The 23,201-nt window shown below is 33.4% G+C and overlaps 3 protein-coding genes and 1 pseudogene across 3 annotated transcripts; 3 read left to right on the top strand and 1 right to left on the bottom strand.

Moving 5' to 3' along the window:
• The first annotated feature begins 327 nt into the window (after nucleotides 1-327).
• LOC111007979 (alpha/beta-Hydrolases superfamily protein) lies at nucleotides 328-2,887 on the top strand. The gene is made up of 5 exons (XM_022280541.2): nucleotides 328-574; nucleotides 1,588-1,730; nucleotides 1,864-1,993; nucleotides 2,078-2,269; nucleotides 2,486-2,887. The coding sequence occupies exons 1-5, from the start codon at nucleotides 398-400 to the stop codon at nucleotides 2,693-2,695; spliced, it is 852 nt and encodes a 283-aa protein (XP_022136233.1). The 5' UTR covers nucleotides 328-397; the 3' UTR covers nucleotides 2,696-2,887.
• Nucleotides 2,888-7,989: 5,102 nt separating this feature from the next.
• On the top strand, nucleotides 7,990-11,423 carry LOC111007599 (putative WRKY transcription factor 31). The gene is made up of 5 exons (XM_022280013.2): nucleotides 7,990-8,414; nucleotides 8,967-9,065; nucleotides 9,168-9,671; nucleotides 10,243-10,356; nucleotides 10,509-11,423. Exons 1-5 carry the CDS (start codon nucleotides 8,238-8,240, stop codon nucleotides 11,145-11,147), a joined length of 1,533 nt encoding a protein of 510 aa, XP_022135705.1. The 5' UTR covers nucleotides 7,990-8,237; the 3' UTR covers nucleotides 11,148-11,423.
• Nucleotides 11,424-18,784: 7,361 nt separating this feature from the next.
• Nucleotides 18,785-20,709, top strand: LOC111007735 (mitogen-activated protein kinase kinase kinase 18 pseudogene; annotated as a pseudogene).
• Nucleotides 20,710-21,663: 954 nt separating this feature from the next.
• Nucleotides 21,664-22,965, bottom strand: LOC111007939 (S-type anion channel SLAH1-like). Its single transcript, XM_022280491.2, has one exon. It carries the CDS (start codon nucleotides 22,902-22,904, stop codon nucleotides 21,834-21,836), a length of 1,071 nt encoding a protein of 356 aa, XP_022136183.1. The 5' UTR covers nucleotides 22,905-22,965; the 3' UTR covers nucleotides 21,664-21,833.
• Nucleotides 22,966-23,201: the final 236 nt, after the last annotated feature.

Genomic DNA, 23,201 nt, shown 5'->3' with positions numbered 1-23,201 from the left:
TTCAAATCATTTTTGTTTAAATAAGATCGAAAGTTTAAAATTATTTCCCAAATTTCGAATCATCTTATCTATATTTGGATTAACACTTTAATATACATGCTTTAGAAATGATCATTTGAGATTATTTCTAATAAATCTCTGAAAATGAATAAAATGAAGATGGGCAAAAATGAGAATTTTCAAAACCTTTGTCTAAATCCTGAAGTGGCACCGCCACCGCTTATGATCGCCGTCAGGATCGGGGTCGCCGTTACCGAAGCAACGACGTCGTTTGGTGCCATTTGCTTGCTTTGCTCCCCATTTCTGCCTCATCCGCTAAGCGTTTGACTTTGCACACTTCACAGAGGATCCTCTCTCTCTCATATTAAAAAAGAGTCACATCGTTGAGCGTTGAGAAATGCTAGCGTCGATTTTACGCTCCTCCTCCTCATCTGGATCGCTTCTCAAAACTTCTACAGCAACCTTCTCCACGTTTCACAAGCTTACCTCCTCAATTTCTCGATTCTCGGTCCGCTCCATGGCCGCTTCTGCCTCCTCCCCTTTCAAGAAAATCCAAATTCAGAGGGGCGACACTGTGAGTCCACTTCCTACTCTGCCTCCGCGTTTTTCCTCTTTGATTCTGCGTTTCATTTGATCTGTGGTTATTTTCTTTACTGGGTATGGTTTTCTTTGTTGTCTGGTCGTTGGAAGAGATTTTTTTTTCTTAGGGGGTGGGGTAGTGGTGGGATTCAGCTACTTTATTCAATGGGTCTCTGTGTTTTTAGCTTAAGGGAAAATGGAGCTGCCCATCGTGACTGATCAAACTGGAGAAATTGTGATGTCTCTAACCCTAACATGAATAAGGGGTTTCTGGAGAAACATATAGGACTCTGATTTTAAGTTTTGTTGTCTGAAGTGATCATTAAATTGGGTAGCTACGGCTCTGTTATAATGCAACCACAGCCAGATTCCTAATGGCCTATATTGTTGACTTATTTGGCATGTTTTTTAGAGTGCTTTTTGTGAAAAATGAGTTAGATGGTGATTTTGAAAAATCAATTCTACTTAAATATCTTTTTTCAAAATCACTAATCCTACCATCAAACTTACTTAGTTTCCATCCCAATTATTTCACTCATAAACAATTTTTTTCCATAACATCTCAAACCCACAAATAAAGCTTTCATTGTTTTACTAGCTATAGCTTTGAAACACTCAGTTCCCTTATAGAACCCAAACGAGAACCCAAACTAGAAATATATTGAAATACAACAAAATATAATAACTACCATAGTTACCAAGTAATTCGAGGTACTTGGACCCTCCCCTCTTTTGAGTATTCTTACTCAAGCCTAAACCATACTCACTAATTGCCCACCTTCATCCTTTCCCCCTCACCTTATTTATAACCGAACTCCCTAACCCAATTACTAATATACCCTTAATACTCTAATAATATCCCCAACCTATCATAATAGCAGTCCTATCACCTTGTTGTTATTTCTGCTTATATTCTGATACTTGAGATTGGTTCACTCAACAATTCAAAATTTCAACTCCAGAGACTTTTTACTCTCAACCATTTCAACTTCTGTTCCATTCAAGCAGGAATTTGATGCTTATGTTGTGGGGAAAGATGGTGCCCCTGGAATTGTTGTGCTCCAAGAATGGTGGGGAGTGGATTATGAAATAAAGAATCATGCTGTAAAGATATCTGAGCTCGGTACTGGTTTCAGGGCACTTATTCCAGAGTACGATGTCTTGTATTTCTTGGATTATTAATTCGTTTTTCTTTATGATATTGATGTTGATGATATAATTGGTTTCCTTGGTTGTCCTGCATTTTCACTGCTAAGTATTTTCTTTCCGTATTTCTGGTTTCAGTTTGTATCGAGGAAAGGTTGGATTAGATGCCGCTGAAGCACAACATCTGATGGACGGTCTCGACTGGCAAGGTGCTGTGAAGGATATACAGGCTTCTGTCAACTGGCTCAAGGCTAATGGCTCAAAGAAGGTATGATGGGCTGTAGTCTAAAATCATTATTTTTTAGATCATGTTTTATATTTCTCTAAACTTAACAATACTCAATCGTGCCAGGTCGGTGTAACTGGGTACTGTATGGGGGGTGCTCTTTCTATTGCAAGTTCTGTTTTGATCCCTGATGTAGATGCTGTTGTTTCGTTCTATGGAGTTCCTTCACCAGAGCTTGCAGATCCTGCCCAGGCCAAGGCACCTGTTCAGGCTCATTTTGGAGAGCTCGATTCTTTTGTTGGCTTTTCCGACGTGACGGTAGAGCCTTTCTCATAATCTTGCTATTCAATATGAGTATGTGAATCAGCATAGTGTTTCCTTTTTGGTTAAAATACGCCGTATGAGTAGGTAAAAAATTGATGATAGAATTGTTGACAAGAATATGTTGATTTGGTATTATACATAATACAATTATAGATTGTTGAGACCAGACATTGACCGATGAAGCCATAACAATGAAATTTGGGTTTTCAGGCTGCTAAGAAACTGGAGGAAAAGCTGAAAGAATCAGGAATTCCATATGAGGTGCATATATATAAAGGAAGTGGACATGCTTTCATGAACCGATCCGAAGAAGGTGTGAAGAGGAGGAAGAACATGGGAATGAACGACGAGGACGACAATGCAGTTGAATTGGCGTGGTCTCGGTTCCAATCCTGGATGTCAAAATACTTGTCAGCTTGAACTGGCATGTGTTCCATTCCATTCCCCCCTTTGTCCTAATTTTGGCTTCCTAGTTTGTAGCTAAACATGTTTGGTTGTGTATGTGTTGCTTTCTCTGAAGTATGCTTGTTGGAAAGTATATGAATATTATGATGGTATGTATGTTTGAAATATGAACCCCTATCATCAATTTCCCTCTCCTTTGTTTCTAAAGTATGCTCTTCCAAATTTGACCCCCACCCCCTAAAAAGGCTACCTAAGACATGCCATTTTGACTGGATTAAAATTTGCAAGTTTGTAACTTAATAGGCACCCGTTTTCATCTTCCCCACGAAATGAGTTAAATGTCGATATCGATTGAAATGTCGGGATTAGTGATATAAACAACGCAATGGTGACAAAGGGATAATGCTACTCGAACTCGATGTCATCACTAATTTTGATCATATATCAAAGTCCAAGTCCACCCTTGACCTTATTTCATTTTTATTTTCTCCTCTCTTTTGGTGTCTTTCGTGCTAATTACTCTACTGTACCTAATTTCTAATCAATTCTGAATTGATTTATAACCACTCGTAAGAATATCACATATTATGGTATTGCTGATTGATTTTAACATTTTTTTTTTCTTATTGAGATGAAACTGTTTAAGACGAAACTAGACCGCCTTGACCAATAGACACGAAAAAAAACAAAAAAGAAGAAAAAAACGTCCAAAAGAGTGTTTACTTTGAGGGTTTCTATTTAGTAAAGACGAGAATTTGAACTTTTGATTGAAAATATATACTTTAACTTACTCAATTGATTGGTTGAGAATATAAATATTTTTTTAATTGAATTTTATTTGAATAAAAAGAAAACCTCATAAATTGTTCCACAAAACTTTTTATTATGATTAAAATATTTCCTCTTTCACGTTCTTTTGGCTTTTCTTAATAAATTCATTCAAGTTATTATAATATATATATTTCATTTTATTAAAAGAAAGTATGACTGAAAAATGCGAATCAAGAGAGCTGAGAGTTTGAATATGGAAGAAAAACATGTTTCACAGCTGTCATCAAAATAGTTTTCTAATTTTTCTAAACAGAATTTGTATAATATATACACTTATTTATTTATTGTGTTATTATAAATGGTCTATTAGTTTGACAAGTAAAAAATTATCTGTCTTTTTAAAATTATGAATTTGTGAATAGTAATTTCATTTCAATCATTTACCATATTTGGTTATAATAATAATAATTTAGGAGAAAAAAATAAAATCAATCCTAATACAATGCTTTAAATGATTATGAACCATTTAGATCGAATGTTTTTTCTTTTATTAAAAGAAATGAATTGGTTTTTTCTTGAACTTTGGAAAAAATTTCTTAGACTTTACAAATTATGGGTTGAATGGAGTCCCATAATGAAATTTCATTGAATTGTAGGTGAAAATAGTTTGAAATTTGAGAAGAATGGCTTTATTGTAATATTGTTGACTCTTTCTTATGGGAAAAAGAGAGAAATATAATTAATTAATGGTGGCTTTTTATATTATAATTTGAAGTCTTCATCCATTCTATTATATTCTATATGTTGAAAATGATGCCTTCAAGTGGAGTGGCTCCTTCATTACTACTAGAGTGTGAAAGGCATCTTTTTTTACTTCTAAATTCAATGATCCAAATGCTAGATGACAAGTAATTAAAGAAAAAATCATAACAACTTATAAAATTGTATTAAAAAATATTATGACGTAATAATATTAATGTAGAAAATGACTTCAAAAAATTATCCAAACGAAAATTTCATATTACAACCTAATGTGTAAAGCTATACTCATGTTGTATTAATTTTAATTGACTTCCAAAAGAATTGATCATTTTTAAAATTAGAGGATTAATTAAAATATATATTATTAAACTAAAATAATCAATCAATAATTACTTCACCTGGTTAGTAATAATTACAAAATGATAGTTTCTTTTTCTAAGTTCTTAATTATATAGGTAAGCCATTATAGAAACAAATTAATTGAACCACGTTTTCTAAATGAAAAGAACATAATCTTCTTTTTCTTATTTTAACTTTTTCCCATCTTCATCCTACCTTAATTTTATTTGATTAAATAATATAATACATTTTTATAATTGAGTGAATACCACAACTTCAACTTTTTTTTAGCTTAAAAGACATACATTTTCATCATTACATTTTTAATAAATTAATAATGAATGTTGGAATAAAATAATAACAAATTAGAATTGAGATTATTATTTATCTTAATATATATATATATATATCTTACCCATTTTAATTTAGCTCACTTTATAATATAAATTGAGTCCACGAAGAGGGGGAAAAAACCTCTTTTAAGTAGTTAATTTATATTTTGACATATTTATTATATATAGTGTGTCTTTACCAGATCTTTGTTAATTTCATGGGACAATCAGTTTTTTTTTCCTGAAAACAAAACAAAGCTTTTATCTTTTGTCTAAAATTTCCAAAATATGCCAACTGAGCCCATCACACTAATGGTGTTTACAGATTTACTGAATCAATGACTAATCCAAAATTCGATTTGATCGACATGGCTTAGGGTGGTGGATCCAATGAACACTCATCCAAAATTCAAAGACCGTGATGAATTCTTTTAAAACATTTATATATTAAATAAACACAATTTATAGTTTTAGCTGATTATTAACCTCTACTATATTTAAATACTTTTTTTGTCCATATACTTTGAAAATGTTCATTTAGTCTTTATACTTCTAACCTTCCTATTTTCTCAGCTCTTATTTATCTAGTATCTATATATACATTCTGGTTCATGTATTTTTAAAAAGTAACTATTTTAAGTTATTTTACTTTCTTTTTAATCTAATTTTTTCGATCATAATATCAACACAATACTCAATAAATTTCTTGAAGTGTAACTATAACTTTATATTAAACGGTTTATGTTATTTTTTACAAACAAAAAAAAAATTTTGGCTTTTCAAAAGTACATAAACTTTTAAAAATATAAAAATTAAAATGAATAAAAATAATGGAAGCTAAAATAATACTTAAAAATAATTGTTAAAAGTTGTAGCTAAGGACTTGGACAAAGTAAAAGACAGAAGAGCTGGGGAGCTGGGGATTCGGCAAGTCAACCCATCTACTTCGGTCCTCTTAGTCCAAATTATCAACCCCCCTCCCACGTGTCAATGGTCAAGTTATATTTTATTTTATTTACTATAAATAAATTAGCATAAAATAAAAATAAAAATATAAAAATATCCAGACGTGGCCCCACCACGGGAGCGTGGACTTCACTTTCTCAGCAAGGGGCGCCGGGCCAATCAGGGCGGTGAAGTTTAGGACCTCAATTATTTCTCTCTCTTATTTATTGATTCTCCAATTAATAACACTAATTAATTTCATTTTTTCTTAAATATCATACGCTTTCTACACTGGGCCCCACCTACCACGTGCTACCATACACATAATCCAACCTACTTTTAATATATATCATCGACTAATAGATCGGAAGATAAGATTATCATCACAACTTCTTTTCAAACTTGATCTCGAGAATATTAAAAAATGATTCATCAGTAACTTTTAAAGTAGATTTTCAAAAAAAAATTAGAGATCTCTCCCTAAAAATTTTCAAATTTTCAATTAAGTTTAAAATATTTATATATTTTTTGTCACACAACTATTAATTTGTCTTCTAGTTTTATTCTTCATTTCGTGAGAGTATAACTTAACACTATTAAAGCTAAATTCTCAAATTAGTAATCGGTTCAAGGCAGCATTTTTTTTTCTCCATGCTATTATGATGCTATTTTTTTGTTATAACAATTATTTCTCCAAATGTAACAATTATATCAAATTACCGTATACTAAAATATATTTTTTTAATATTTAAAATTTACTTATTGTTGATGTGCTAACATCAATTATTTAAAGCATCGCAACGATCTCAAACTCATGTAACACAAAATTATAATAAAAAGAAAAAATATATACAAGGGATTAGAACATATTAGAGAGAAATAATGAAACAAGCTATGTAATTTTATCAATCAAATTTGGGTAGTAGGGAGATAATAATCTATATTTCTATATTATTTTTGTTTATAATAAGAGTCGAGTTTTTATCCTTTTATCATTAAAGGTATTGTGAGTGGTGAGACGTGCATAGGTGTATTGATTTGATACAAATTCAAAGCATTTTCTTTCAAATTTTTTAATCATTAGTTTGGTACAAGATTCAAAGATGTCATACCCACGTAAAATTAAATTAAATTAAATTAGTAGTTACAACATTGATTTAAAACAGTGTATATATAATGGAAGGATTACAACAATTATGGTTTAGTTTAGGCAATTAGAAAGAGACAACATTTGTAAACAACAAAGTTTCTTCAAATCCTAATCAAAGAAATAATTGATTTGAAACATAAAAGGAAAAGGCACATAAATTTATACCAAGTTCAATGCATATTTACATCACTCAAAACAATACGGAGTTGAATGCTTAATCTTTCTTTTTTTCCTTTCTCGCAAAAAGGGATTTTTCTTCCTTTATACATTGAAAAAAAAAAACTCAAAAATTTAATATTTGAAATTTATTTCCACCAAATTTTATAATCTTTATCTCCAACTAATTGAGCTAAGTTTAGTTTCACGAATATATTTTATTTACTACTATATGAAACGGTTGAAGAGTTTTGCAAGACTTGATTAATAATTAATGAAAGAGTTTAACCGGAAAATGTTAAATTATATTATAAATTTCATTCTTATGAAAATTTTTGACTTAGTTATTTCACATAAGTCCATGAATGAAATTAGAAAAAAAAATTTGCCCATAAATATCTAAAAGCTTTAATTTACCCTCTAGAGCGGATGAGCAAAACTTTACAAATTATCTTTAAACCACTTTTTATCTACTTGAAATACTCGCTCTCTTTCTCTTTCTCTGTATAATTTTTACTTAGCGTAAACTAGTTCTAACACAGTGACGAACTACACAACCAACCAATTAGAAAGATATATAATTTGACGAAACCATAGAAACAACCAGGGAGACAAGCTTGAAAATTTTAAATTGTACCAAATTAAGACTAAATCGAAACTAAGATTATTGTAATTTATTTGATGAGATGTTTGAAAAGTTGAAAAAGGAGAAGGGGGTCCAGCTAGGTCCTTTTGGTTGGGTTATGTTTGGTCCAATAACATTAATTAATGAAATTTTGTCATAACTTCTTCTCACACACACAATAAAATACAAAAGAAAAGAAAAAGAATTAAGAATTAATAAAGTGGGAAAAGGGGTGTTTGTTGAAGTGTAAAATTTGGTCTTGTTGTCCAAAATTATAGCCGAGTCCATTGAAACGGTTTCAAAAAGACCTATTTCTCTCTGTGTGGGGATTTTATTTGATGGGCAAAGGAAGTGGACTCTCCATTGATTCAGATCCATTCGCCTTGTTTCGATCTTCTTCTCATTTCTCGATTCCTCTTATTACTTCTACTAATTCTCATCCTCTTTCACACCATTTTCAACACCACCGCCACCGCCATGGACACCGCTCCTCCTCCCCCCACCCTCCAATTTCCGGTCAACCTCAACTCCTCCCCTCCTCCGCCGCCGCCGCCCGTCAACTTCTTCGCCGCCGACGACAAAACCCGCGTCGCCAAGGTCCCCACCTCCGACAATAATCTCACTCCCTCCAACCTCGCCCACTTCAACATTAACGTTCGTCACATATCTTTTTAATTTCTCTGATTTTGTCTCTCTAGCTTAGTGAATTGTGGTGGGCTTTGGCTGATTTAGTTGAATTTCAAGGAAATTTCAGATGGGGTTGTGGTGATTGATTCTAGAAATTCAGTAGATGGAAAAAAAAAGTTTTCTTTTTAATGAATTGTGATATTTGTTTGGCTGATTTAGTTGAATTTGAGTCAAATTTCAGATGGGGTTGTGGTGATTGATTCTAGAAATTCAGTAGATGGAAAAAAAAGTTTTCTTTTTAGTGAATTGTGATATATGTTTGGCTGATTTAGTTGGATTTGAATCGAATTTTAGATGGGGTTGTGGTAACTAAATCTAGAAATTCAGTAGATGAAAAAAAAGGGTTCTTTTTTTAGTGAATTATGTTTTGGCTGATTTAGTTGAATTTGAATCAAATTTCAGATGGGGTTGTGGTGCTTAGTTCTAAAAATTCAGTAGATGGAAAAAAAGGGTTTTTTTTTAATAGTGAATATTTGATTATGTTTTGGGTGATTTAGTTGAATTTGAATGAAATTTCAGACGGGGTTGAATCTTTTGACCACGAATTCCAGTAGCGATCAATCCATGGTGGACGATGGAGCCTCACCAAACCCAGAAGATAAAAGATCCAAAAACGAGGTAACAAACTTTTAATTAATTTCAAATCTTATTAATTATCAAGGACTGGTCAATTCTGATATTAATAATTGTGGGTTGAATTTTCCATATGATCATCATCAGCGAGTAGTTCTTCAAGCGGAACTGGAGAGAATAAACACAGAGAACCAACGATTAAAAGAGATGTTAAATCAAGTGACCAGCAATTACCACGCCTTACAGATGCACTTCACCACGTTAATTCAAACCCAGAAGTCCGACGCCGGCGACCAATTAATCGACGAAAAGGGCGGTGGAGGCGGTGGCAGTGGTGGAGGAGGAGGGAAGTTGGTGCCGAGGCAATTCATGGATCTTGGATTGGCTACTAACACGGAGACGGATGAGCCATCGATGTCGTCCTCGGATGGCGATCGGCGGTCACGGTCACCGGGAAACACGGGAGAAGTGGCGTCATCGTCGTCGAAACGGCATAGCCCGGATCAGGGATCAAACTGGGGATCCAATAATAATAATAATAAGGTTCCGAAATTCAGTTCTTCTTCTTCTCCGGGTAAAGACGTGGACCAGACTGAGGCTACCATGAGAAAGGCCAGAGTCTCAGTTCGAGCCCGATCCGAAGCTCCCATGGTATTATCTTCATTTCAACACTTAAAATATCATCTTTCTATTTTTGGGAAAAAAAAATCAGTTTTCAAACACAAAATTAGAATCTAATTAGCTCAAGTAATTAGTCAAACTTTTTAAATCCATCAATTTGAATCCAATTCAATACCCATAACTAATTTTATGATTGGACTATATATGTATGCTAGTGTTTTTGGATTATTCAACCTTATTTCTTTTCCATTGTATCTGATGTTAAATGATTTTAGTTAGTTGGATTTAATCTTTTTCTAAATATTAGATCACAAATATGAAGCTGAAGAATTAGATTTTTTTTTCCCATTTACTTAGGTTCGAATATTTTCATCATAAATTTGGGGTCATTTGTGACATGAGTTTGTGTATTTTGTTAATTCAATGTTAATTTTTTAATTAAATTTTGAGGTAGTATTAGTATTCCAATAATTGTATAAATTCAGGGTTTAAAGTAACAAAATAAAAAATTCTAAGAGATAAAAGTTAAACATTTTCCCTTTTAGCTTAATTAGTTTGATCAAAGTAACGGTAAAAATTGAAATTTTGAACTCTATTTCAGATCACAGATGGATGCCAATGGAGAAAATATGGACAAAAAATGGCAAAAGGAAACCCATGTCCTCGAGCTTACTACCGTTGCACCATGGCCGCTGGCTGCCCAGTTCGGAAACAAGTAATAATTCACATTCGTATTCATTTATCTCCAAAAACACATCTTATAAATAAATTCATTATTCAGAATATCACATTCTAACGAAGCCACTCCCATTTATTAAAAAAAAAAAATCACATTCTAAATCTCCAAAAATCCCTTTTTTTTTACAGGTTCAGAGGTGCGCAGAAGACAAAACAATCCTAATAACAACCTACGAAGGCAATCACAACCACCCTCTACCGCCGGCTGCCATGGCCATGGCCTCGACAACATCCTCGGCAGCGAGAATGCTGCTGTCGGGATCGATGTCGAGCGCCGAAGGCTTAATGAACTCGAATTTTCTGGCGAGAACTCTGCTGCCGTGCTCCTCGAGCATGGCCACCATCTCCGCCTCCGCCCCGTTCCCCACCGTCACCTTAGACCTCACGCAATCGCCGAATTCTTTACCCTTCCAGCGGCCACCGGCCGGCCAGTTCCAGATTCCGTTCCTCACCCCAACTCACAATTTGATGCCACAGATCTTTGGACAGCCCTTGTACCACAACCAGTCCAAATTCTCCGGCCTCCAAATGTCCAAGGAGATAGAGGGATCTCAGGTGGCGCAGCCACCGCAGAATCCATTCGCCGAGACGTTGAGTGCAGCGGGCGCTGCGATTGCGGCCGACCCGAATTTTATTGCCGCTTTGGCAACCGCGATGACGTCGATAATTGGGGGGTCTCACCATCAACATCAGAAGGAGACGAGTAATGGCACTTCGAATAATAGTAATAACGTTGATAATAATGCAACTAGCAACTCTCACTCGTAAACTAGCGGAAAAGTTCGATTGACCAAGACAAACAACGCAAAAGGTTGCCATTTTCAGACAAAAAGATTAGAAAATAAAACAACACTCGTTTTTTTATACACATTAAAGGGAAAAAAGAATTTTATTTGGAGTAGTTAGGAATTTAAGCTATATACATGTTTTCTTTCTTCCATTTGGTTGAGAGAATCAACCCAAAGGCCTTTTTTTATTCTCTTTTGCATATACATATTTTATTGTTTGAATAATATCAAATCTCTTTCCATTCTTTCCTGTTAATACAGGAGTAGCAAATTATCCGTACATGTATTTTTTCTCTGTGATAATTTTATTAAGTTCAATAATTATGAGATGAGATATTCAACCATCGATCATGTGGAAAAATATCAAATCACTTGTTTCAATTAAGTAAGAGTTAGAGAAGGGGGGAAAAATATATAGCCAAACCGTGTGGAAAAAGACTACTCTCGCCTTTTATGGATGCATAGGGAGATAATTCTAAAATATTGACTTGGTAGTATTTTAGGAATAATCGTAAAATATCTTTCCAAATATTATCTTTCGAAAATATAGCTTGCATAAGTTTTAAACAAAAAAAAAGAATATCTTTTTTTTATATATAATTTTTTTTAGTACAACAAACGGGGATGAGAGATCGAAATCTCCATGCCTTTGGTATATAATTAGACTATAAAATTTTCTCGTTGCTAGTCCTATAAATGATTAGGCATTTATAGCTAAAAATTAATTTAGCCCCACTTAAAATTGTAGGTTTATTTATGTATAATATTAAATGAGTAATGTATGTAAATAGGAGAAGAGAACAACGTGGCAGGAAAGGGGAAAAAGGATCTTAATTATTAAATGGAGTTACCTGCAGCAAATGGCAGTCAAGTCAACGCCAAACTTCTTCAAAGAAAGTCAACAAAATCGTCTCATAATAATAATAATAATAAATAGTGCTTAAAATAAAACAAACAAAAAAAGAAATTAGAAAATAGACCAAGTCTAGAGCAAAAGATAAGCTTTTTAAAAGGCTATACGACCGCAACCTTCTTCTTTCTCAACTTTGGAACTGTATTGTATTTTTTCTGTTGCTTCGAAGTCATGTGGAATAAACTCACACATGTCAATATTTAATATTCTCTTTGTTTTTATTGTTTCCGTAATCATTGTGATTCCTTGATTACGGTTGCGGGTAAATAAATAGGACCTTATTTTATTTTTTCTATATTAAGAATTTACGACGGTGTCTTGTTTTATTTAAAAGGAAATCCATTCTTATATTTCATTTTCCCTTCAAGAATCCAATAGGAATAGGGTTTAATATATAGAGAGAGTTGGAAAGAGGTGGGTGCATTAAGGAAAATATATGTATACACACACACATTTTAAAATATTATAAATATTTGGTATTTGAGTGTAAGAAAAACTCTATTTTCAAAGTGGCCATTCCAATATTGGGCCTAAATGAGTTATTTGGGCTTCACAGACCACCTTGTAGCCTCGTAGTTCTATATTTGGAATTTTTTTTTTTTTTTTTTAACTTTACTTTTCCTTCTTTCTCAAACCAATAGAAAGCTTTCGAATAATTCAGAGTTGATAATCTAATGGCTATTTTTGTAAATATCTATAATATCGATTGTTGTATTTTTTCATTTTATTATTAAACTATTTAAAAAAGATAGTATTTTATGACTAAATTATGCTCGATTGGCAGTTACTGTATTTCTTTATAGTTATTTTTAAAATCACAAATTATAAATAAGTATCAACTTGTATGATATTTGATCTTTTTTTTTTGTACATCAAGTCAAATAAATAAAATGTTAAAATCTAACCCAATCTATGATAATTTCCGTTTTTTTTATTTAGTTAAATCATGTTATATATAAATTGGTCTCTAGAAAATGTAAATTGTTTGAATAGTTTAGTTTAAGTTTATTCTTCTATCCCCTAAGATTTACTCCTGCTCTTTCTTCCTTTTCTGCCCTCCAAGAAATTAGAGTAAATAGTAGATTTTAATATTATAATACACAAGTAGAAGCTATTTTATCTTTTTATAACTATGATATTCTATAATTTATTGAATCCAATTTAATGAATTATGAAAAGATTCCATACATTGTCAAAAAAAAAAAAAAAATCCATACAGAGTATTGACCTAAGAATATTGTAAAATATTAAATAATTAATGAAAACTTGAAACATTTTTTTCTAGTCAACTAATTAGTTTTTTACTCCAATAGCAATGCTAGCTCAGATAATTCATATAATAGGAATCGTACTTAAAAAAAAAATCATATAATACGAATCTAAACATGTTGGGAAGGACTAATCTAAAAAATCATGTAATATGTAATATTCTCATATAAAGCTTGATTTCTGATTTCTTAATTTGTATCAATCGTTTTGGAAAACTAATTTTATTAACGATACTCCTAAAGTGAGAGGATATTACAACAGCAATATTAACAATATTAAATTAAAATTTTAGTCTCTATATAGTTCAAAATGTAATTCCTTTTATTGAAATTTTGTTTCAATTTGATTCCAGTCGTCAAACATCTCGAATATCCTTGTTATCATATAATTTTTTTTTCTTTTGTGTAATAACATCGAACTAATGTTTTCTATTTGTCTAATTGTATTAGTTGGTTGTATTAGGATTTTGGACCGAGTAAAAACTAAAAGAAAAAAATTGGTAAACGTTCAAGTCCTTGGTAGAACAATGCTTTTGAATTTGCATTGAAACGAGGCCAAAATGATAAGAATCAAAATTGTAGGGATAAAATTTGTAATTCAATGATCAATTTTCTATATTGAGACATAACTGATCATAAATGATTGTTTGTAACAGAATTTACTCTTGGATGAATACATTTTTAATTCCATGCATTTATTTCAATATTCCTTTTATTAATTTTTCTTTACAGTGAATGAAAAGTACAAAGTGGCTGTGAGCAGTGAGCACATTAAATTGGTTGGAATGGTTTTCATCCATGCAGTTATTATGTAAAGGAAAAGAGTAATGGAAATTGAAGTTGGATTTTATTTTGGTTGCCTCAAATTAACCATCATTTAATGTTTTTATTTGTTTTAGCCTTTTTCGTTAATTTAATCATCCAAATAAGCCAAATCAAATAAATTAGATTAAGTTATCTTAAAGTTGCTAGAATCCATTCTTATTTATCGTAAATTCATCTTTGCACATGATACTTTTAATTTCATTTTAGGATTTTTTTACTTCTTAAAAACTACAATATTCTCTTTAAACCACTCATTTTAATTATATAACATAATTTTAAAGTACTAATATTTTTACTATTTTCTTCCCAAAAAACAAAAAGACGACAAGGTTTTACGTACTTGGCTCTATCCAGATTCATTTGACTCAAACAAAGTCAATTTTTTAGTTAAATAAAAAAGTTTTGTGAAAAAATATTCTATAAACCAATCAACTCACTCGAGTCTAAGCACATTATTATCCTTCAAGAAAAAAAAATTATTGAATTGTAGGTCAAAATGGATGGTTTACTCATTCGGTATTGAATTCTATATCCAACCCCAAATTGTTGATACTAAAGAAAAATTTATTATTGTCAAAGCGAACATAGTTCAGTCGTAATTGACATATATCTCAGGTTGTGAGTTCGGTCTCCCACTCCCACGTGTTATACTAAAAAAAAGGAATATTTATTATTTATAACAGAGAAAAATACTTTTTGGATAACAATTTTCAAATATGATAGGAGAGAGAGATTGATGTAAGCATGACAAATAATTTAAAAGCCTAAATATAAATAGTTTAGAGTTTGGTGACATAATTTGAAGTAGGAAAGAGGGGAAGCACTTAAACAAAAAGATATTCTAATTCTACAATGAAATGGTTTGGCAACAACTTGGAAAAAGAAAAGGGTGTTTGAAACCAACCAAAGAAAAAGTGATGCCTCCAATATTATTTTCACTTTTGTTCTCAATAAGCAACACACATCATATGTTTGTCAAAATGCCTACTAACAAAAACTTTTCCATTCATTTTCAGCCCTTATTAAGCAACCCTTCTCCCTTTATTCTTAATTCCCAACCAAAAAAAAAAAAAAAAAGGCCAAACCCATATTTGAATCCAAATTAAAGAGCACAAAAGATTGACTAATTTGTCTTATTATTCATCCCATCAAACCAAACGATATACAACTTTAACTAAAGAGATCAAAAATCAAATATCGACAGGTAGAATATGTATTGTTTTTAAAAATAAAATATATTATTGATTCTACGTATATTGTAACGTGTATAAAATTTTGGATGTTGGATCATTATATACCTAATTTGTTGACCAGGGAAAAAGACTATACTTCTATACATAGTTTACCATATTGTAAAATTTCTTTTAAATTTTGATTGGTTTCTTAATTAAGAATTAAGTATAATAAAATAATTTCAGATGCAATTAGGACACATTTTCTAAAGTAAATCAACAAGATTAATGTTGAATTCTATAAGTAAATGAAATATTATATAATTTCCATAAAGCAAAATTCCAATAATCGGATAGTGGGAAAATGTAGTTTGAAAGCACCATAATATTCGATAATTAAATCACATGATTATTTATATGATATTTTATGAAACGTGGCTAGTTTTTATTTATTTCTATTTATATTTTTATATTTTTATCCTTCTGCTATATATATGCATATGATCACTCGTGTGCAAGTTTTTTTTTATTATTATTTTTTTTCAATTTAAGTTTTATTAATTTGACTTATGTAGAAAGAGAGAGAGAAAAAAAAATAGAATTTCTGATTCTTTTTTTTTCTTTCGGGGAAGAAGCATTTATGATATTAAACACGTGACCTGTGCATTTTTCTCTATGCTTCTATACACATTAATTTCATTCATTCGCCTTTATTTTTTAATTTATTACATTTAATGTTTCTTTTCTTCTTCTTCTTCTTCTTTTTTTTTTAAATACATTCAATGTTTCTTAATTTTATTACTCTGCATGCATTCATTTCCTTTCGATTTTATTTTCTAATTTATTAAATAATGTATATTTCAAAAACAAAATCTCACTACCTCAAATAAAGACACAATATTGTCTCATTTTAATTATTTATACATGAATTGAAGTGTGGCAGTAATTTTCCATATAGAAAAGTTATTAACTAAATTTAGTTTAGTTCTATTATCTTCAAATATTTTGAAATGATAAAGGCAACTAATTGTAACTTTTAAAGTTTAAAGATTCACTAAATATATAAATAATCTAAATACTAACCAATAAAATAAAACAATCCTAATTAAGAAAAATCAGAATAAATAGTATTATTAGGAGAAACTCATTTTTCCAAGAAAAGAAAAGCAAAGGAAAAAAGAAATATTTAGGCATATGCATAGAAAATAATAAAATAACATACTTAAAAGACACGCATTAGTTAAGATTTTTGGAACCATTTCTTAGGTCCAACTAACATAACTAATCCGACAAACCCCATCCAAATTTAGGGTTCGTTAGCTTTTGAAAAATTACTAATTTCCGGTGGCAGCCAACCACCACCACCGCCACCTCCGTCACCATAACCGCCGCCGCCGCCGCCAACTCTTGTAATTCCCATTCTGTCCCCATTAATTACTTTTATTTATTTTTCTTTGAATTATTTACAACCTCTGCCTTCTGCCAAAAATAACTCACCTTCCCTCTCTCTCTCTTTATTAATTAGCTTTTGATTTGTCAAAGTTGCCATCATGTACTTAGCTTTCTGTATTATTGCCCTTAGTTCATTTCCCCACCTTTAATTTAAATTCTTCATGGCTTCCTTTGCTTGCTTTACTTTGGGTTTATCAAATCTTATAATTAAGTTTGGTCAATTCATTACAAGACAAGAAGTTTGTTCTAAATTTATCAATGGCTTTTGAGGTTTACCTAATCATTATTCTTGCCAAATTTATTTAATCTAACTCATGTAACTTTTCTTTTACAACATTATTTTGTAGTGGAGTAGATTTGACCTTTCCAACTTCTAAAGAGATCAAATGTTAATAATCGATCATTTAAACTATATGCTAAGGTTGAAATCAATGTATACATGAGAAATGCCAACTCGAGTATAGTCCAGCACGTCTGAATCTCGTAGAAGAAAAATCTAATTAGTATTGGTAAATTAGGGACAAGTTTATCTCAAGAACTCCAAATTAAAATTAAATCAATAGTTCATAAATCTAAGATTTAAAATTAAGGGCATATTTTAAATTTTACCTGAAATCGAAATTGGAGTAAAACTTCGAATACAAATTTTATTCCAAATTCAAGTATAGCAAACAAAAATTATATTAGAATATAGCATGTTACACTCTTAATCCTAATGGGATTAGTCACTTCTGTTTTTACAATTAGCATAATGCCATTAAATTTTACTTAAACAAAAAAAAAAGTGACATAACTTTTATTTTACTCAAACTCTTGATAGTCTCAAAGGAGAAATAAATGTATTAATCTAGTTTAAATCAATCAATAGTGAGTGCACTAGCAGTATAGATGAAGCCTTCCAAAATGGTTGACCAGAAAAACAAAAACCAAACATGTCCAAATTGGTTGTTGACCTTAATTAGAACTTGGGATTCCCACTTGACAAACACAATGTCAAAATCTCTCAATTTTGGGGAATATTTTTCGTACATATTGACATATTCTCATCTTAAATTCAACTCTTTTACCATAATAAAATAATATACTTTTCTTGAGTAGTCCAAAATACCAAAGTTTCAACCCCATTTGGTGGTTCAACCCACTCCAAAATTACTTCTATTTTTACTTTTACAAGTCAACCAACCACCCATTTCTTAACCCAAAGAATATTAGTTTGTTTTTTTCAAATTAAAATATCAAGAGAGTCAGCTAGGATTTAAAAGGTGTGAACAAAAATAAAGAAAATTTGAAAATAAAACTAAGTTACATTGAATTTTGTTCAATATTTTTATGTTATACCTTTGGATTCCAACCACCAGAACTTTTTTTTTTAGTTCAGTTCAATTCAGTTCGGCTTGTGTTGTATAATTGAGAAACTATGATGCATTTTGGTTGGTGATCTAAAAACGAGAGATTATGTGAAAAAAAAGAGTTGTATTTTTATATGTTATAATTTTGTATACTTATTATTTTAAAATATTATATAATTTATAAATATTATGTTTTACAGATTTTAATTTTAATAAAAATGAATTCGTTTATAATATGAAATAGTATATTTATTAAAGTTTTTAACATTTTTTACGATTAAGGCATCTAGGAGTTTAATCTTCATGGATACATTTATTTTTTTATTGAATTTGAAAACAAAAAGCATATCAAACATGACCTAAATTCTTTTAGGTATCCATAAATTTAGCACCATGATATTATTGACACGTTTGAAATTTTAATGTTATTAGGATATTGAATAAGCAATTCAAACAACAATAGCTTAGTTGACTTGCACATATAGCAAAATATTTGATATCATAAATCAAACCCAAATGGAAAAAATTTCTTCACTTATTTATTTAAAAACAGTGAAAAAAAGTTGTGTTAGAACCCAAAATCTTCTCCTTTCCCATCTAGAGTCTCTTCAATTCTTCCATAAACAACATTTCCAACACACGTACCAACCAAACCAGTCCCATTCCACCAATCCCAGCCCGACTACACACGTGCCAATCTGACACCTCATCTCCAAATTCGACACGTGTCATTTTCAAACCCAATTGTCAACTCTCTAGAGAAACATAGACCCTAACTGTCCACTACCAACTCTGCCCCTCTGTATAAAAACCCCCTCACCATTTTTCCCTTCACCAAATTTCACCGCTCCACCATGAACTGGACCCGGCGATCCGCCGTCGGCCGCGGCTCCTCCGCCACCATCTTCCTCGCCACCACCTCCTCCGGCGACATCTTCGCCGTCAAGTCCGCCGAGCTCCCCCAATCGGATTTTCTACAAACGGAACAGGGGATTCTTTCTACTCTGTTCCACCCATCCGTTGTGGGCTACAGGGGATTCGATTTAACGAGAGAGAACGGCAAGGTAATGTATAATCTCTTCATGGAGTACGTCGCCGGCGGTTCCCTCGGCGACGAAATCGTCCGGCGTGGAGGTCGGATTAAGGAGGCGGCGGCGGGGTTCTACACGTGTCAAATTGTCAGGGGATTGGAGTATTTGCACGCGCGAGGATTGGTGCATTGCGATATTAAAGCTAGGAATATTTTGGTCGGTGAAGATGGGGTGAAGATTGCTGATTTCGGCTGCTCCAAATGGGTCTCTCAGCCGGCGGCGATCGGCGGGACACCGATGTTCATGGCGCCGGAGGTGGCGCGTGGGGAAGAACAGGGGTTTTCCTCTGACATTTGGGCGCTTGGGTGTACCTTAATCGAAATGGTCACCGGCGGTCCCCCGTGGCCCGACGCCGGAAACCCAGTTTCGGTGCTGCACCGAATTGGGTATTCCGGCGAGTCGCCGGAAATTCCCAGCTTTCTATCGGACCCGGCAAAGGATTTTTTGGGGAAATGCCTGAGAAGGGATGCAAGAGAACGGTGGAGCGCGAGTCAACTTCTGGGGCATCCATTTTTGGGGGAACTGAGTTGTGGGTCGGAGGAAATAAAGGAATTACATTCCGATTCACATTCCAATTCTCCGACGAGCATTCTGGATCAAGGACTGTGGAATTCACTGGAAGAACAGTCGTCGGAAGCTGTGGAGAAATCAGAGAGGTGGGATGATGACAGAATCAGACAGCTGTCGATGACTTCGGGGGAATTTAGGTGGGAATTGGGAGATGAGAATTGGATCACAATCAGAGAAGAAAGCAACAGAAGCTCTGTGGAAAGTGACTCCATTTTCGGGTCAACATCAGAAATGGGCTTCAGAAGAGATTATGGGAAGTGCTCGCAATTGTTAGATACAACCGTTAGGTTTAGATTAAGGAAGAATGATGTTGTAATTAGTGATCTTAGTTCCAACAGAGACAGAGCTAACTTGTTAGTTCATCTAATCTCAAAGTTTTGATATTTTAAACACACTCTCTCTTCTCTCTCTCTCTCTCTCTCTCTCTCTTCTCTTTTAATTTGTTGAGTTTGGTAGATTTTTAGCCAAACCCATGTTGACATATGACACAATTACTAAAGCTAAAATATTTAATACCATAAAAAGAATGGAACTTGGGTGCTAGGAGAGGAGGTCCTCATAAGTCATAATAAAGGGAGATGAATTTTGCTTGGGTTGTACTATTAGTAGTAAGTGGATGGAGTGAAGGGAAAGGCTAAAAAAGTTGCAAGAAAAGGGAAGTTCTAGTTAGAGAAGACGAAGCAGAAAAAGAACATAGAAAATGGAGAAGCAAAAGAGAAAGGAAGGGAAGGGAGGCGCAGCTTTGAGTAAAATGAGAGAGCCTCCAATGAAGTTTTTTGGAGTCTGCAAAATTTGGAAGGCGCTGTCACTGTCAGGAATTTGGCTGTTCTTTTTCTCAATAAAAAGAAAAAAAACACGTGCACGGAATTGGGCCCTCAGAGCCTATTTGGGCTTTACAGCTGGCCCGGCCCAATAATCCAACAACATTTGGCGATCTTAATATCATTTCTCATGTGGGACTGCCAATAGAGTAACCTACCTAGGGTAGTTGATCAAAAATACAAAAAGAGAGAAAAAACTTACTCCTTACAGATGCAAAGGTTTTTATTTTTTATTTCTTTTAACAAAAACCTGTCAATTTTTCAATGGGTGAGGATAATATTTAGCATCATCCGTAAGGAGAGCCAAGCATTTTCTTAAAAAAGATTATGGCTTTAAAAATAAATGTAGAATATTTCTACTCAAACCAAAGTTTAGATAAAAGTTTTGTCTCAAATATACCTTTATTAACAATAGTATTTACAATCAGTTTGTTGGGTTTTCTGAAGACCAAATCATCAACAAACTTGTTGTAAGGCCATTTTTAAAACATGGATTGAATGAAATGGAGAAAGAGAGCAAAGAAGCGCTATATCACTTGACTAATCAATGAGCATAGATTGTGGTACCTAAGTGTCAAGCGTCACCCACAACGTCGCGACATTGTCCAACTTGAAGTGTCCTATTGATTTGGAGTATCCATAGCACTCGATTACAACACACTACAACGATAAAATCTATGTAAACTTCATATTTTGCTAGGTTTTTTCTGAAGCAGGGAAGGAGAAGTGGCAAGGTGACAATGTAATTAAGAGAGAAAGGAGAAGGGTGTAGACTTTTGTCCATACTTCATATTCTCCTTAGTTTAGTGAGGATATTATCGCGCAAAGCCTAAGTTGTCATTGTCATGATACTACAAGAGCATTGTATTTTTTTGCATCATAGCCAAACATATTGTTTCAAAAGATTGGATGTAGTCTATAGTTTAGGACAAAACCTAAACTCGGATGTTAAGTTCCTTCAATCAATGTCTTATATTATTACTTATTTTTATCTGTTTCATTCTGTGGGGGATTAGTTAGTTCCTATTTGGACAATTCTATTCGAGACGGTTGATCCTAATCAAGGTATAACATAACATGGAATTATCGTTTGTATATCATTAATACACAATCAATTCAATTCATTACACATTTATCAAGATATTAACGAATAAAATTGTTTCATCTAAGTATGGTTTTATCACCCTAAATCCCTCCTCAAACTCTCACACCTCTCCACTGCTGCTGTCAGAACTAACCTCCGGCGGGCTCGCCGGAATCAAAGAATTAGACCTCATAACCGTAACAGCCATCAAAAACAGAGACACCAAAACGGAGAGCAGAGACAAAAGAAGAGCAAAAACATGCGCCGCGCCGGCGCCGGCCCCAACTTCCTTAGCGTATTCAATGGAAGCCAACGCAAGAACCGACACAGGAAACGAATAAGCCCACCACGCCACGCTGAATTTCCTCATAGATTTCCTGAAAAGCCGCGGCCTCAAAACCAGCGACACGAACAGGAAAACGGAGAGAAAAAACATCATCTTTGAAAACACATCAAATTTCCCATTAATCGAATTCCAAGCCACACTCGCCATGCTCGGTGCCGCGAAGAATAGGAAAAAAACAGGCCTCAAAGTGGCCGGAAGGCAGTTGCTTCCGGCCAACCTCTGATACAGAGTCACGAACAGGACTAAGTAATGTGCCATTCCGAGGGAGAACATGCACAATGCCGTCTCCCGCCACCCCATCACCGCCGCGGCCCGCGCTCCGGCCAAGTTTCCAATCACCGACAGCTGGCTCGTGGGATTCGCCACGGTGGACAGAAATCTCTTCCCTTTCGTGAACCACTGGCCATAGATCTTCACGTCCAATGCCGCAATCGGGATCACGAACACCCACATGAGGATTTCTTGGGGAACGAACTTTAGAGGTGAGGATTGAAGCAAGAGGAGCCAAGAGATCCATGGAGCAAAGAGGTAATTCACACCCACTCTGTTCAAAAACTCTGCTTTTACCAATTTGAAGTGGAAGAAGCATCTTAAAATGTATGTGAGCGAAAGGGAAAGCAGAATTAAGAGTGCCAATGACCATAGGAACAAGAAAGCTGTATTGGGTAGGAATTGGAGGATTCGAGTGAGAGAATTTTGGTTTTGAATTGGGTGTTTGAGGATTTTCCATAACAGGGCTTGGGCGCAGAGGGACATGCTGATTCTGAAGTAGCCTGCGTGGAATTTAGCTAAGAGGAGGAGGAAAAATGAAGCTTCTTTCTTTTGATTCTGATCCATTTCCTCCATTTTTGTGTAGGTGGATGAAGAGGAGTGGTGCAATTTTGATCCGTTTGGGAATGGTACATGAATATATAGAAATTTAGAAGGAAAAGTGCTGCATGTTGGTGTGCTTTTGGGGCTTGCCATTTTGGACTTTGTGACCTAAACATATGACTTGTTTTGAACCCTTTACAGCTACATTCAACCATGTTTCTTTAGTGGATAAAGTTGTTGTCAGTGAGATTTGTTCTTCGCCTTCAATAGATACATTGTTTATCCAACATTCCGTAATAAAAATTAGTGCTACCTACTTTTCTTTGTGCT

This window comes from Momordica charantia (genome assembly GCF_013281855.1).
Source record: "Momordica charantia cultivar OHB3-1 chromosome 4 unlocalized genomic scaffold, Mcharantia_2.0 BLBB01000004.1, whole genome shotgun sequence".
Lineage (NCBI taxonomy): Eukaryota > Viridiplantae > Streptophyta > Magnoliopsida > Cucurbitales > Cucurbitaceae > Momordica > Momordica charantia.
Note: the sequence above shows the minus strand (reverse complement) of the source record. Positions and strands in the feature narration are given on the sequence as shown.

Excerpts from the sequence above, each read along its gene's own strand:
- LOC111007979 (XM_022280541.2), top strand. The coding sequence starts at position 398 with ATGCTAGCGTCGATTTTACGCTCCTCCTCCTCATCTGGATCGCTTCTC. Across the intron at positions 1,731-1,863 it reads TTCAGGGCACTTATTCCAGA|TTTGTATCGAGGAAAGGTTG; the intron begins GTACGATGTCTT and ends TTCTGGTTTCAG. Across the intron at positions 2,270-2,485 it reads TTGGCTTTTCCGACGTGACG|GCTGCTAAGAAACTGGAGGA; the intron begins GTAGAGCCTTTC and ends TTGGGTTTTCAG.
- LOC111007599 (XM_022280013.2), top strand. The coding sequence starts at position 8,238 with ATGGACACCGCTCCTCCTCCCCCCACCCTCCAATTTCCGGTCAACCTC. Across the intron at positions 9,066-9,167 it reads ATAAAAGATCCAAAAACGAG|CGAGTAGTTCTTCAAGCGGA; the intron begins GTAACAAACTTT and ends GATCATCATCAG. Across the intron at positions 10,357-10,508 it reads GCTGCCCAGTTCGGAAACAA|GTTCAGAGGTGCGCAGAAGA; the intron begins GTAATAATTCAC and ends TTTTTTTTACAG.
- LOC111007939 (XM_022280491.2), bottom strand. The coding sequence starts at position 22,904 with ATGGAGGAAATGGATCAGAATCAAAAGAAAGAAGCTTCATTTTTCCTC.